Here is a 16,147-nt window from a genome sequence, read left to right on the forward strand (position 1 = left end):
GTAGGTATATGCAGTGGGTATTATAATGTGCACCTGTCACACACACACAGGTACCGGACTGGCACAGTGACACTGCGTGCGCTCACGTAGGTGGGTGGGTGCACAGTGAACAACAGGTAGGTATATGCAGTGGGTATTATAATGTGCACCTGTCACACACACACAGGTACCAGACAGGCACAGTAACACTGCGTGCGCTCACGTAGGTGGGTGGGTGCACAGTGAACTACAGGTAGGTAGGTATATGCAGTGATGGGTATTACAATGTGCACCTGTCACACACACAGGTAGTAGTCACTGAATGTGCTGGGCCTGGCAGTGGCACACACAGTAGGAATTACCAAGGCTGTCTATGCAACACAAGTGTCAGTGGGACACAAACACACACAAAAAAATAGATCATAAGAACAAAATTAGCTCTCAAAAGAGCTGTTGAGGGGTGATTTTTTTTTTTAGCAATAAGAATCAGCACGGAGCAAGCTAAGAAGCCTACAAGAGCCTAACTAATCTTTCCCTATGAGAGTCTGCAGCAGCTTTCCCTTCTCTAATTACTGCAGGCACACGAGTGAGTCCAATGCCTGATGCTGCCTGCCTTTTATATGGGGGGAGGGCCTCCAGGAGGGAGTGTAGCCTGATTGGCTACAATGTGCCCGCTGACTGTGATGTAGAGGGTCAAAGTTGACCCTCATGATGCACTATGGGGGCGAATCGAACTTCCGGTAAAGTTTGCGGTTCTCCGCGATCGCGAACCCCGGAAGTTCGCCAGGAACCGTTTGCCGGCAAATTGTTAGGGCCATCTCTAGGCCTAAAGTGCTTTAAAACATCTTGCATGTGTATACATCAATCAGGGAGTGTAATTAGGGTACTGCTTCACACTGACAGACCAAACTCACTGTGTAATGCACCGCAAACAGCTGTTTCCGTAGTGACGGCCATGCTGTACTGGTGCGCACTGTGGCGAGATTGCTCTTCCTCACTCAGTGATGTCAGGTAATGTCTGACTGCCTTATCAACTTCCGATGATTCTTTCTCTACCATTGTTAACGCTTACATCTATTTTTTAAATACTTGTTCTGCTTGCTGTTCAGTACCTGCAACAAGAATCTTTTATGGCCAAAGTGCAGGCCATGGCGGTTTTCAAGCCCATATGGTCGGGCTGAGGTTGCTGAATGACAGAACAACAGTGACTGAGTATAGGCCCACGTAGGTGGGTGGGTGCACAGTGAACTACAGATAGGTAGGTATATGCAGTGATGGGTATTACAATGTGCACCTGTCACACACACAGGTAGTAGTCACTGAATGTGCTGGGCCTGGCAGTGGCACACACAGTAGGAATTACCAAGGCTGTCTATGCAACACAAGTATCTGTGGGACACACACACACACAAAAAATAGATCACAAGAACAAGATTAGCTCTCAAAAGAGCTGTTGAGGGGTGCTTTTTTAGCAATAAGAATCGGCAAGGAGCAACCTAACAAGCCTAACTGTAGCCTAACTAAGCTTTCCCTAATGTCTCTGCAGCACCTCTCCCTTCTCTGATTACTGAAGCCACACGAGTGAGTGAAATACCTGACGCTGCCTGACTTCTATAAGGTGGAGTGGGGCTCGAGGAGGGAGTGTAGCCTGATTGGCTACAATGTGCCTGCTGACTGTGATGTAGAGGGTCAAAGTTGACCCTCATGATGCACTATGGGGGCGAATCGAACTTCCGGTAAAGTTTGCGGTTCTCCGCAATCAGAACCTGGAAGTTCGCCGGCGAATCGTTCTGGCCATCTTTAGTCAGTGTGTGTGTGTGTGTGTGTGTGTGTGTGTGTGTGTGTGTGTGTGTGTGTGTGTGTGTGTGTGTGTGTGTGTGTGTGTGTGTGTGTGTGTGTGTGTGTGTGTGTGTGTGTGTGTGTGTGTGTGCGTGTGTGCGCGTGCGTGTGTGTGTGTGTGTGTGTGTGTATATATATATATATATATATATATATATATATATATATATATAAATATGTGTGTATATATATATATATATATATATATATATATATATATATATGTATGTATATATATATATATATATATATATATATATATATATATATATATATATATATATATACAGATAGATAGATAGATAGATAGATAGATAGATAGATAGATAGATAGATATATTATGTGACAAGGTGTCACAGTGCTTTACAGAAAGGGTCTCGGAGGGGGTTTATATTTCACCCAGACTCCAGCGCTGTATTTTCTAAAAACTCCAGGAAAGTGTAGATTTTCTTTTATCTGCAAGTTATGTGGAAAAAAGGAAATCCAGTTAGGGTCCTGGAGTTGGCCAGGGAAGAGCAGGGTGGGTTCCCTGGCCATCCGGTCCAGTCCGGGATGTTTTTCAGCCTGTGTTGTTACACAGGTGAGTTATTTAGTCTAGCAGGTCTGAGATTGGGTGGGGCTATGCAATCAGTCTGACACTGAAGGCTGAGAGGAAAGGAGCCCCTGGCCTGCTGTGAGCTGGTGAGAAATTACAGCTAATATAAGTTGCTCTGCATTTGTTTCCTTTTGCTAAAAAAGACTGTTTTTGTTTAGACTAGTTAGCATTACCTAGTAAGGTGTTTAGGAGCCAGACGGCAAGGATTTATTTTGTGTTTGTTTATTTTTGCTGAGCAACTAGCTAATAAAGCACAGGCATTGGCCTGTTTTCACTTGGACCTGCTGGCAGTATTCTTGTTTCTGCACTCAAGACCCCCCTGAGTGTGGGTAGCACCCCACAATTGGTGGAGGATGCGGGCACTCAGATCCACTACAATGTGCAAAGAATATCACTGCAGAAGCGTGGTGTAAAGACAGAAAAAAAAATATTTTTTTTTGCATGCAGACTATATGCACCTGAAATGGAGGATCTTGTGTTGCGTTTAGCACAACTGAGTGCAGCACAGCAGGAAGCTAACAGTGTACAGCGAGAGACAAATTCTCGGCTTCAAGAATCCAGTGACAGACAGCAGCAGGCACTCCAAGATGCGAATGTCAGGCACCAGGAAGCTCATCTGGAGACAGTCCGCCTTCTCAGTGCACAGATTTCAGCTCTGTCAGATGCAGCTGAGAGGGACAGGCAAGCCCAGTCACAAGCGGCTGAAAGGGACAGACAAGTACATGCTGAAGCAACTGCCGCACTAGCTGCGGCAGCGGAGCAGGACCGCAAAACTTCGAAAGAAGTTCTGCAGCAGCTGTCTCAAAGAAGTCAGGAGCACCTATCCAGTGGTATTACCCCAGGGATTGTACAGGCAAGCCATTTCCTGCAGAAAATGACCCCTCATGACGATGTAGAGGCCTTTCTCCATACGTTTGAACGCACAGCTCTACGGGAGGATTGGCCCAAAACTCAGTGGGCAGGCCTGGTTGCTCCATTTCTAACTGGAGAGTCACAGAAGGTGTATTTTGACTTGACTCCTGAAAGTGCACATGACTATGATAAATTAAAGAAGGAGATTCTTTGCCGACTGGGCTTTACTGTAGCAGTAAGGGCTCAGCGAGTTCATCAGTATCAAACTGACACGTCTCCAAGGTCTCAAATGCATGACCTCTGCCACCTGGTACGAAAATGGCTACAACCAGAAACCCTGATAGCACCACAGATTGTCGAGCATGTGACCATGGACCGTTTTCTCACAGCACTACCGCACACCTTGAGAAAATGGGTCAGCCACGCAGATCCACAGACTGCAGATCAAATGGTTGAGATGATTGAACGATATCTAGCTGCAGAAGGGTATCTTGCAGGAGACAGTCAGAAAGTCAAGGGCCGAAGAAGAGGCTGCCCGGGGCAACAGACAGGTATGCTGGAGCTCGGGGGGTCCCGGAGTGGTCGACTGCAGCCTGAGGGGGTTCCGCAGCTGCTACAACCCCAAGCTCATCCGGACTACCTACCTGTTTGTGCTGCCGAGAGCCTGAGCATATAGCCACCAACTGCCCTTCCACTGCTGAGCCCATGGAATGTGACACAGCTCGGCGAGTGTCATTCTTCGCTCACCCAGCATTTCTCTCTACCACAGGCACACATATGGCTGCTGTTAAAGTTGGAGGCAAGGTGGTACAGGCGCTGCTGGTCACGCTGATAGATGCCAAATTGATGGACACAAACCAGATCCTGGAACAGCAGGTTACAGTTCAATTCATCCACGGGGATGTGAAGACCTACTCAACAGCCATAGTGGAATTTGAGACCCAGGTCGGGACTGCCTTTCATATTGTGGCTGTGTCTGAGGCTCTAGCTTACAGTGTTATCTTGGGACGTGATTTCCCACTGTTCTGGAAGTTGTGGGAAGCCAAGCTATCAATTTTTATTTTTTTAATGTTCTGATTGTGGGAAATAAATTTAAAAAAAAAAACGACGTGGGGTCCCCCCTCCCGAGCCTCTGTAACCCCTTGTCCCCCATGCAGGCTGGGATAGCCAGAATGCGGAGCCCCGGCCGACTGGGGCTTCGCACCCTGAGCTATACCAGCCCGCATGGTCCATGATATGGGGGGGCTTCGGGGGGAGGGGCGGCCAAGCCTTCCCCTCCCCCCCGGAGCCCTTGTCCAACCCATGGACAAGGGGCTCTTCCCCACCTCCGGTGCCCCAGGAGAAGGTGGGGGCGACGACTCCCTGGGGGGGGTTCATGGTGGCATCTGGGCGTCCCCTTTAAGAAGGGGACCCCAAGATGCCCACCCCCCTCCCAGGAGAAATGAGTATAGGGTTACTTTGTACCCCTTACCCATTTCAACAAAGGGTTAAATGAAATAAAAACACAACCACGAGAAAAGTATTTTAATAATCTTAATTAACCACAAATACTTACCTGTACCTTTAAAAAAAATGTTCCCACGCCAATATATCCTCGGAAATGATGCAACGAATAGCAATATCCTCTTATCTTGCGATCTTCAATTAACTTGATTGAAGATCTCCCACGCCAATTAGAATACTATACCTTACAATGCGTCCTGCGTAGGGACGCATAGCACGGCTCCCGCTGTCCTCCCCGCCTCCTCACCTGTCACCCTCACCTAGCCTGGCACCTGGTGCACCCATGGGTGCCACCCTAGGTGAGGGTGACAGGTGCAGGCAGACGGGAGAGACAGCGGAGCTGGCAGCTATACGTCCGCACAGGACACATCCTAAGGTATAGTAACCGGCTCTTTAGTAGCCGGTTCTTTTTGTATTGAATCAAATGAATCGATTCATTTGATTCAATACAAAAAGAACCGGCTCATTTAAGAGTCGGTTACTATACCTTAGGATGCGTCCTGTGCTGACGTATAGCTGCCAGCTCCGCTGTCTCTCCCCGTCTGCCTGCACCTGTCACCCTCACCTAGGGTGGCACCCATGGGTGCACCAGGTGCCAGGCTAGGTGAGGGTGACAGGTGAGGAGGTGGGGAGGACAGCGGGAGCCGTGCTATGCGTCCCTACGCAGGACGCATTGTAAGGTATAGTATTCTAATTGGCGTGGGAGATCTTCAATCAAGTTAATTGAAGATCGCAAGATAAGAGGATATTGTTATTCGTTGGATTATTTCCGAGGATATATTGGCGTGGGAACATTTTTTTTAAAGGTACAGGTAAGTATTTGTGGTTAATTAAGATTATTAAAATACTTTTCTCGTGCCTCCCGAGCCTCTGTAACCCCTTGTCTCCCATGCAGGCTGGGATAGCCAGAATGCGGAGCCCTGGCCGACTGGGGCTTCGCACCCTGAGCTATACCAGCCCGCATGGTCCATGGTGTGGGGGGGCTCCGGGGGGAGGGTCGGCCAAGCCTCCCCCTCCCCCCCGGAGCCCCTTGTCCAATCCATGGACAAGGGGCTCTTCCCCGCCTCCCTTGCCCCTGGGGGGGGGGGTTCATGGTGGCATCTGGGAGTCCCCTTTAAGAAGGGGACCCCCAGATGCCCACCCCCCTCCCAGGAGAAATGAGTATAGAGGTACAAAGTGCCCCTTACCCATTTCCACAAAGGGTTAAATGAAATAAAAACACAACCACGAGAAAAGTCCTTTAGTGTTCTAAATTAACCACAAATACTTACCTGTACCTTTAAGAAAAAAATCCCACGCCAATCAGGTCCCACGACAGTATCCTCCATCTTGCGATCTTCTGATACATCTTGATTGAAGATCTCCGCCGCCCCGACGCCACACACGCCGCCTCCGCCGCACTGCTCTCAGCTATGCTAGGTATAGCTGAGAGTTGCGTCTAAGCGTCTATATAGACGCATTAGCGCTAGCTGCCGCTGCCCTCCTTGCCTCCCCCCACCTGTCACCCTCACCCATGCTGACACCCAATGCACCCATGGGTGCCAGCATGGGTGAGGGTGACAGGTGGGGGGAGGCAGGGAGGGCAGCGGCAGCTAGCGCTAATGCGTCTATATAGATGCATAGACGCAACTCTCAGCTATACCAAGTATAGCTGAGAACAAAAAGCATCTTTAAATTTTGGCTCCAAGGCTCCCCATTGGCTCCTTATCGACCAATGGGGATCCTCCTGATCCCCATTGGTCTGTTTAGGAACCAATGGGGACCATTGGAGCTAAAATTTAAAGATGCTTTTTGCTCTTAGCTATACTAAGTATAGCTGAGAGCAGTGCGGCGGAGGCGGCGTGTGTGGCGTCGGGGCGGCGGAGATCTTCAATCAAGATGTAACAGAAGGTCGCAAGACAGAGGATACTGTCGTGGGACCTAATTGACGTGGGATTTTTTTCTTAAAGGTACAGGTAAGTATTTCTGGTTAATTTAGAACATTAAAGGACTTTTCTCGTTGTTGTGTTTTTATTTCATTTAACCCTTTGTGGAAATGGGTAAGGGGTACAAAGTAGCCCTATACTCATTTCTCCTGGGAGGGGGGTGGGCATCTGGGGGTCCCCTTCTTAAAGGGGACTCCCAGATGCCACCATGAACCCCCCCCAGGGAGTCGTCGCCTCCACCTCCTCCTGGGGCACCGGAGGTGGGGAAGAGCCCCTTGTCCATGGATTGGACAAGGGCTCCAGGGGGGAGGGGAAGGCTTGGCTGCCCCTCCCCCCCGAAGCCCCCCCATACCATGGACCATGCGGGCTGGTATAGCTCAGGGTGCGAAGCCCCAGTCGGCCGGGGCTCCACATTCTGGCTATCCCAGCCTGCATGGGAGACAAGGGGTTACAGAGGCTCGGGAGGGGGGACCCCACGTCATTTTTTTCAAAACATTTCCCACACTCTGAACATAACCCACAAATTTTAATTTAAAAAAATAAATAAATAAAATTTTTCATTTTTTTTTTAAATATTGTTTCCCAGTATCTTTTTAACATATCCTGCAAATTTGGTGTTGCTAGGATTTAAGGGGACTTTGCTATTAACTGCTAAAGTCGGCGGAAAAAGTTTCCATGGAAATGTCAGTACGCGATTTAAATAGATACATTTCCTCTTTGAAGATTTAAACTCGATTTTCTCAAAAACTATAAGGTCTTTTTGAACAATTTTTTTTCTTCGTGTTCCCACTATTCTTCTTAACATTCCCTACACATTTGGTGTTTCTGGCATTTAAAGGGGCTTTGCTATTAACCGCTAAAGTCGGCGGGCGTTTAATTTTCCCACGGTCAGAAGAAGAATATTCAAAATCGATTTTCTCAAAAACTATAAGGTCTTTCTGAAAAAAGTTTTTTCCTCTTGTTCACAATTTTCTTCTTAACATTCCCTGCAAATTTGGTGTTTGTAGCTTTTAAGGGGGCTTTGCTAATAAACATTAAAGCCGGCGGGCAGATATTTTCCAAACGGCAGCAAAGCAAGTATATCAGATTATCAGATTTATCAACGATAAATATCGTTCAGGCACGAAAAAAAAAAAGTTTTAAAACGATAAATTTCGTTCAAAAGGTCTGCACTATTTTAACCTTTAAAACGATAAATATCGTTTTAAACATATATCGGGCAGAAGGGGGCGCCATTTTTTTGCCGGCACCATTTTTAACTAGACGCTCAGAGGACACCTTTCATGTCGAAAGTAATGAGAGATTTGTGCAAGCTACTTGGGATAAAGCAACTAAGGACATCAGTCTACCACCCTCAGACTGATGGGTTGGTTGAACGCTTTAACAAAACTCTCAAAGGGATGCTGAAAAGGGTGGTCGAAGCAGATGGGAAGGATTGGGACTGTCTGTTACCTTACTTATTGTTTGCTGTACGCGAGGTACCCCAGTCTTCCACTGGTTTTTCCCCATTCGAGCTCTTGTATGGGTGACATCCTCGGGGACTCTTGTATATAGCTAAAGAGTCCTGTGAGGAAGAGCCCTCTCCCCATTGTTCTGTGGTGGTGCATGTCCTACAGATGCAGGATCGCATTTCAGCAGTGATGCCAATCGTGAGAGAACATATTAGACAGGCTCAGGAGGCTCAAAGCCGCGTTTATAATCAGGCGGCCCGACTTCGGGTTTTTCAGCTAGGGGATTGGGTATTGGTTCTTGTGCCCATTGCAGAAAATAAGTTTCTAGCAAAATGGCAGGGGCCCTATGAAATTGTAGAAAGAGTTAATGATGTAAATTACAAGGTCTACCAGCCCAATAAGCGAAAAAAGGAACAGATTTATCATGTAAATCTGTTAAAAGCCTGGAAGGAGCCACCAGTTGCTATGGCGGCTGAGTTGCTCAGCATCCCACAGCAGGGATGAATCCCTGATGTAAAAGTATCTGAAGCTTTGACGGGTCCCCAAGCTCAGGAAGTAAGGAAGTTCCTCCTTAGGAATTCTGATGTGTTCTCGGATAAACCTGGTTGTACCCATGTCATTGAACATGACATTGTCCCGGACCCTCAAAAGTGCATCCGGTTGAAACCATATAGGATACCGGAGGCCCGCAGACAGGCAGTGCCTGAGGAGGTGCAACGAATGTTGGACTTAGGTGTCGTTGAAAGGTCCCATAGTGAGTGGAGCAGCCCCATCGTGTTAGTGCCGAAACCTGATGGATCGTTACGGTTTTGCAACAATTTTCGGAAACTAAATGACATCTCAAAGTTCGATGCGTACCCCATGCCACAGGTGGATGAACTAATTGAGAGGTTGGGGCCGGCAAGATACATTACTACTCTAGACTAGAGATGTCGCGAACGGTTCCAGGCAAACTTTGGGGGTTTGCGTTCGCCTACATCAGGCGAACTTTTGCGGAAGTTCAATTCGCCCCATAATACTCTATTGAGCAAAACTTTGACCCTCCATATCACTGTCAGCAGACATGTTATTGCCAAACACACTGCTGGAGGACCCGCCCACCATCCCTCCTCCAAGCTAGGTCCTTATACCATTTGACTCAGTTGTCTGCCTACACTAATTAGTTATGGGACAGCTGCTACACACTCTGCTAGGGAGATTTTAATTAGCCTCTTGTGGGCTCCCTTCTCCTCCCTCCTACCTGAGGGAGGAGGGTCTCTTCTGCCAGGGAATTATACTATTTTAAAAACCAGTATACATCATACCATAGCTGGGAATCGAACCCAGATCTCACTGTGTGGTGGGCAAGTCACCCTAACCACTGTACCACTACAGTAGTAAGTGAAGCTGGCCTAAAATTTACCATTTATGCTCAATGCAATAGAAACATTAGGTTGTTTAACCACTTGCTGACCGCGCACTCATACCGCGCGTCGGCAAAGTGGCAGCTGCAGGACCAGCGACGCAGTTCTGCGTCGCCGGCTGCAGGCTAATTAATCAGGAAACAGCCACTCGCGGGGGGCTCCGTGAATAGCCTGCGGGCCGCTGATCGCGGCTCGCAGGCTAAATGTAAACACAAGCGGAAATAATCCGCTTTGTTTACATTGTACGGCGCTGCTGCGCAGCAGCGCCGTAAGGCAGATCGGCGATCCCCGGCCAATCAGCGGCCGGGGATCGCCGCCATGTGACAGGGGACAGCCTGTCACTGGCTGCACAGGACGGATAGCGTCCTGTGCAGCCCAGATTGCCAGGGGGGACAGGGATGAGAGGGAGGGGGGGAATTTCGCCGCGGAGGGGGGCTTTGAGGTGCCCCCCCCCCCCCCCCGCAACACCCAGGCAGGCAGGAGTGATCAGACCCCCCCCCCCCAGCACATCATCCCCCTAGTGGGGAAAAAAGGGGAGCGATCTGGTCGCTCTGCCTGCACCCTGATCTGTGCTGGGGGCTGCACAGCCCACCCAGCACAGATCAGCTAAAACAGCGCTGGTCCTTAAGGGGGGGTAAAGGGTGGGTCCTCAAGTGGTTAAAGGAGAACTGTAGTGAGAGGTATATGGAGGCTGCCATATTGATTTCCTTTTAAGCTATACCAGTTGCCTGGCAGCCCTGCTTATCTATTTGGCTGCAGTAGTGTGAATCACACCAGAAACAAGCATGCAGCTAATCTTGTCAGATCTTACAAAAATGTCAAACACCAGATCTGCTGCATGCTTGTTCAGGGTCTAGGGCTAAAAGTATTGGAGGCAGAGGATCTGCAGGATAGCCAGGTAACTGGTATTGCTTAAAAGGAAATCAATATGGTAGCCTCCATATACCTTTCACTACAGTTCTCCTTTAAAGGGAACCTTAACTGAGAGTGATATGGATGTTTCCTGTAAACAATACCAGTTACCTGGCAGTCCAGCTGATCTTTGTGACTGCAATAGTGGCTGAATCACACCCTGAAACAAGCATGCAGCTAATCCAGTCTGACTTCAGTCAGAGCACCTGATCTGCATGCTTGTTCAGGGGCTGTGGCTAAAAGTATTAGAGACACAGGATCAGCAGGCGATTCAGGCAACTGGTATTATTTTAAAAGGAAAAATCCATATCCTTCTCCGTTTAGGTTCCCTTTAAGGATTTGTAGCATAAAAGCCAACTCACATTGGCTGGGATTTGAACCTGGGTCTCACTGTGTGGTGGGCAAGCACCCTAACCACTGTACCAACTGAAGCTGGCCTAAAATTTACCATTTATGCTCAATACAAGAGAAAAAGTAGACAAGACAAATAACATTTATATCACACTTTTCTCCAGGCGGACTCAAAGCACCAGAGCTGCAGCTACTAGGGCATGCTCTATAGGCAGTAGCAGTGTTAGGAAGAGAGAGAGATATGAATCTACCTGGCTATCTGGGGTTCTCTTTGGACAACTGTTGAACACAAAAGACAAGGCCATGTCTGGCTACATATCTGTAAGCAGTGGCTGCATGGTGTAATGGTCAATGGCTCTGCCTCTGACACAGGAGACCAGAGTTCAATTCTCAGCTCTGTCTGTTCAGTAAGCCAGCACCTATTCAGTAGGAAACCTTAGGCAAGTCTTCCTAACACTGCTATCTTGTCTAATTTTTCTCTTGACAACTGTTGAACACAAAAGACAAGGCCATGTCTGGCTACATATCTGTAAGCAGTGGCTGCATGGTGTAATGGTCAAGGGCTCTGCCTCTGACACAGGAAACCAGAGTTCAAATCTCAGCTCTGTCTGTTCAGTAAGCCAGCACCTATTCAGTAGGAGACCTTAGGCAAGTCTTCCTAACACTGCTACTGCCTATAGAGCATGCCCTAGTGGCTGCAGCTCTGGTGCTTTGAGTCCGCCAGGAGAAAAGTGTGATATAAATGTTATTTGTCTTGTCTACTTTTTCTCTTGTATTGAGCATAAATGGTAAATTTTAGGCCAGCTTCAGTTGGTACAGTGGCTAGTGTGCTTGCCCAGTGAGACCCAGGTTCAAATCCCAGCCAATGTGAGTTGGCTTTTATGCTACAAATCCTTAAAGGGAACCTAAACGGAGAAGGATATGGATTTTTCCTTTTAAAATAATACCAGTTGCCTGAATCGCCTGCTGATCCTGTGTCTCTAATACTTTTAGCCACAGTCCCTGAACAAGCATGCAGATCAGGTGCTCTGACTGAAGTCAGATTGGATTAGCTGCATGCTTGTTTCAGGGTGTGATTCAGCCACTATTGCAGTCACAAAGATCAGCTGGACTGCCAGGCAACTGGTATTGTTTACAGGAAACATCCATATCACTCTCAGTTAAGGTTCCCTTTAAAGGAGAACTGTAGTGAAAGGTATATGGAGGCTACCATATTGATTTCCTTTTTAGCAATACCAGTTACCTGGCTATCCTGCAGATCCTCTGCCTCCAATACTTTTAGCCCTAGACCCTGAACAAGCATGCAGCAGATCTGGTGTTTGACATTTTTGTAAGATCTGACAAGATTAGCTGCATGCTTGTTTCTGGTGTGATTCACACTACTGCAGCCAAATAGATCAGCAGGGCTGCCAGGCAACTGGTATAGCTTAAAAGGAAACCAATATGGCAGCCTCCATATACCTCTCACTACAGTTCTCCTTTAAGCAACCTAATGTTTCTATTGCATTGAGCATAAATGGTAAATTTTAGGCCAGCTTCACTTACTACTGTAGTGGTACAGTGGTTAGGGTGACTTGCCCACCACACAGTGAGATCTGTGTTCGAATCCCAGCCATGGTATGATGTATACTGGTTTTTAAAATAGTATAATTCAATGGCAGAAGAGACCCGATAGGAGGGAGGAGGAGGGAGCCCACAAGAGGCTAATTAAAATATCCCTAGCAGAGTGTGTAGCAGCTGTCCCATAACTAATTAGTGTAGGCAGACAACTGATTTAAATGGTATAAAGACCTTGCTTGGAGGAGGGAGGGTGGGTCCTCCAGCAGTGATGTGTATTTCACTCAATCAGGTGTGCCTCCAGGTATTAGAGCTCTTGAAACATTTTTTCTAGCTGGTAGAATTTTTTCAAGTTTTCAAAGTTCGCCTCCCCATTGAAGTTTATTGCGGTTCGCGAACTTTTTCGTGAACCAAAACTTTCGCGGAGGTTCGCGAACAGGGTTCACGAACCGAAAATCGGAGGTTCGCGACATCTCTACTCTAGACTTAACCATGGGTTACTGGCAGATTCCGCTTACACCAGCAGCTAGAGAAAAGACGGCATTTGTCACCCCACAGGGCCTGTTTCAATATGTTAGAATGCCGTTTGGGTTGCACGGGGCCCCAGCCACATTCCAAAGGTTAATGGATGAAGTCCTTAGACCACACCAACAATTTGCATCAGCTTACTTAGATGATGTGGTTATATTTAGCCAGGACTGGGAGAGTCACTTACCCAAGGTTTAAGCAGTGGTAAATTCAATCCGACAAGCTGGGTTAACAGCTAACCCAAAGAAATGTGCCATAGGCCTCGAGGAAGCCCGGTATTTGGGCTACATTATTGGTCTCATTAAACCACAAGCCCAGAAGGTGCAAGCAATTAAACAATGGCCCCAAACTCACACCAAGAAACAGGTCAGAACGTTCTTGGGTATGGTTGGGTACTACCAAAGGTTTATCCCAGATTTTGCCACTGTGGCTGCTCCACTTACAGATCTAACGAAGGGGAAAAGCTCAGGGGAAATCACCTGGAATAAAGATGCAGACCTCGCGTTCAGCATACTTAAGATGGTCCTATGTAGTGAGCCAGTTTTGATTGCACCTGATTTTAAAAAAGAATTTGTGGTTCAGACGGATGCCTCCGATGTGGGTTTAGGGGCTGTTCTGTCACAAGCAGTGCATGGGGAAGATCATCCCGTTGTATATCTGAGTAGGAAAACTGTCCCCAGCTGAGCGTAACTATAATATCGTTGAACGAGAGTGCCTTGCCATTAAGTGGGCACTGGAGGCTTTGCGGTATTATTTGCTTGGCTGACAGTTTCGGTTGGTGACAGATCATTCCCCCCTAACTTGGGTGTCTCAAGCCAAGTACAATAATGCACGGGTAACTCGCTGGTTTTTGTCCCTACAAGACTTTAGTTTTTCAGTGGAACACAGAGCAGGAAAACTTCAAGCCAATGCTGACGCTCTGTCTCGAACACATTGTATGGTTGGGAACAGTGTCCGACCCCACAGGCTTGAATGGGGGGGGGGGGGGGATATGTGACAAGGTGTCCCAATGCTTTACAGAAAGGGTCTGGGAGGGGGTTTATATTTCACCCAGACTCCAGCGCTGTATTTTCTAAAAACTCCAGGAAAGTGTAGATTTTCTTTTATCTGCAAGTTAAGTGGAAAAAAGGAAATCCAGTTAGGGTCCTGGAGTTGGCCAGGGAAGAGCAGGGTGGGTTCCCTGGCCATCAGGTCCAGTCCGGGATGTTTTTAAGCCTGTGTTGTTACACAGGTGAGTTATTTAGTCTAGCAGGTCTGAGATCGGGTGGGGCTATGCAATCAGTCTGACACTGAAGGCTGAGAGGAAAGGAGCCCTGGCCTGCTGTGAGCTGGTGAGAAATTACAGCTAATGTAAGTTGCTCTGCATTTGTTTCCTTTTGCTGAAAAAGACTGTTTTTGTTTAGACTAGTTAGCATTACCTAGTGGGGTGTTTAGAAGCCAGACGGCAAGGATTTATTTTGTGTTTGCGTATTTTTGCTGAGCAACTGGCTAATAAAGCACAGGCATTGGCCTGTTTGCACTTGCACTTGCACCTGCTGGCAGTATTCTTGTTTCTGCACTCAAGACCCCCCTGAGTGTGGGTAGCACCCCATAATACACACTGGGAGCGAAACCCATATTCAACCCATAAAACGATAAATATCATTCTGAAATGTAAGTCATAAAAAGATATATATTGTTTTTAATGTGGCGCCATTTTTTCACTCATAAAACGATAAATATCGTTTTATAATGCAAATTAATGCAGCACCATTTTTACACTGTCGGCGCTAGCGCCATTTTTAACTCACCCGATTTCAAGACCATATGTGGAATACGGACCCTGTGGGTGAGAAAATCACACTTTATCATGTGTGAGTTTATATATCTTGGCAACTTATTAGGTTTAAAGCAAACTGTAATTTATAATTTAGGTACTCTTTAATTTGGGTGTCAGGTCAGGTCTCGATGATAGAATATTGGTATACTGAACTTACTGATATTCTATTGGCTTTGCAGTTGTTTTTTATGTGTGTTTGGGGGTCTCCTATCTTATTTTTTTTTTCATTATGCACCAAATGTTCTCAGTGGATAACAGGTCTGACCTGCAGGTATTTTTGGCATGACATGATTTTGACATGATTTTTTTCCAGCTCTCTGTTACTTTTTGAAAGTGTTGTTGGCACAAATTTTTAAAACATTAACGTTTTAACATTTCTTAGCTTCAACATATGAGATGTTATCTATATTGCTTTTTTTAAGTAAATATACTGTATGGCGTGCATGATTTTGATAATTATCTCATTCGGTTTTATTTACATTTTACATAGCATCCCAAATTTTGAAAAAACTGGGGTGTAGAAAAAAAATGGGTACTTAGCCGTTAGCCGGGCGCATCCTCTAGGTGGCGATAATTACTATTCCCCCTCCAGGCCGTCATGGATAGTAGGGAAAGATGTAACTCTGCTGGAGTTCAATCGCCACCTAGAGGTTGCGCCCGGCTAACAGAAAATAACCAAAAAATGCAATGTAGACACTTTAGTGTGTCGCATTCGCATTTATATGGGTCCAAACCGGAAAGGCTCAACCACCAGGCAACCTAGGCAGGTGCATGGGGCCAAGTGGCCCACCAGGCACCATTACATCTTAAAGCAGGATATAACCCTGCATTTCAACTTTGCTCTAAAACATTATTTACAGCATATTATATGCAAAAAGCATTTTTTTTTTTTACTAGACCAGCATTGGAAGGGTTAAACACAGAGGTTTAAAGTTCCGTGGAGAGATATGCAGAAATTCAGATTGTTACATTCTATTTAGTTAAATGTATCTATTGAGAAATGTTACACACTCTTTGGCTGTCCTCCAGCTCCTTCTCAGTCAGAGAGAGTGAGTCACATTCAACACTTATATACATTTATGTAAACAAAATGTATCTATTTCAGCTTTGGATGCGTCTGCAAAAATCTCCAGGAACTTTAAAGCTATGTGTAACCCTTCCAATGCTGATCTAGTAAAAAAAAATGCTGGTTGCATATAATATACTGTAAATAATGTTTTAGAGCAAAGTTGAAGTGCAGGGATTATATTCCGCTTTAATCAATCTCTGTTCTAAACAGCTTTGTTGGTGTAACCAAAAGTGGTGCATGTCGTATTCTTACAAACTGGCAGAACTGCAACACAATGGTGTAAACATACCCCAAAGGAAAGATATAGGAGTATAATGACAGCAATAAGGTATTGTGCTGGATTGGTTTCTGAATGACAGAATG

The 16,147-nt window shown here is 46.5% G+C and overlaps 1 protein-coding gene across 1 annotated transcript in view; it reads left to right on the top strand.

Annotated features, from left to right (window-relative positions):
* The first annotated feature begins 2,877 nt into the window (after positions 1 to 2,877).
* Positions 2,878 to 16,147, top strand: part of LOC137536678 (pancreatic lipase-related protein 2-like) — an 83,836-nt gene continuing 70,566 nt past the window's right edge. The window contains exons 1-2 of the mRNA XM_068258914.1: positions 2,878 to 3,817; positions 4,036 to 4,211. Coding sequence (XP_068115015.1) covers positions 2,878 to 3,817; positions 4,036 to 4,211 — 1,116 coding nt within the window. The remainder of the gene's footprint in view (positions 3,818 to 4,035; positions 4,212 to 16,147) is intronic.

The sequence above is a fragment of the Hyperolius riggenbachi genome, chromosome 10 (assembly GCF_040937935.1).
Source record: "Hyperolius riggenbachi isolate aHypRig1 chromosome 10, aHypRig1.pri, whole genome shotgun sequence".
Classification (NCBI taxonomy): Eukaryota; Metazoa; Chordata; class Amphibia; order Anura; family Hyperoliidae; genus Hyperolius; species Hyperolius riggenbachi.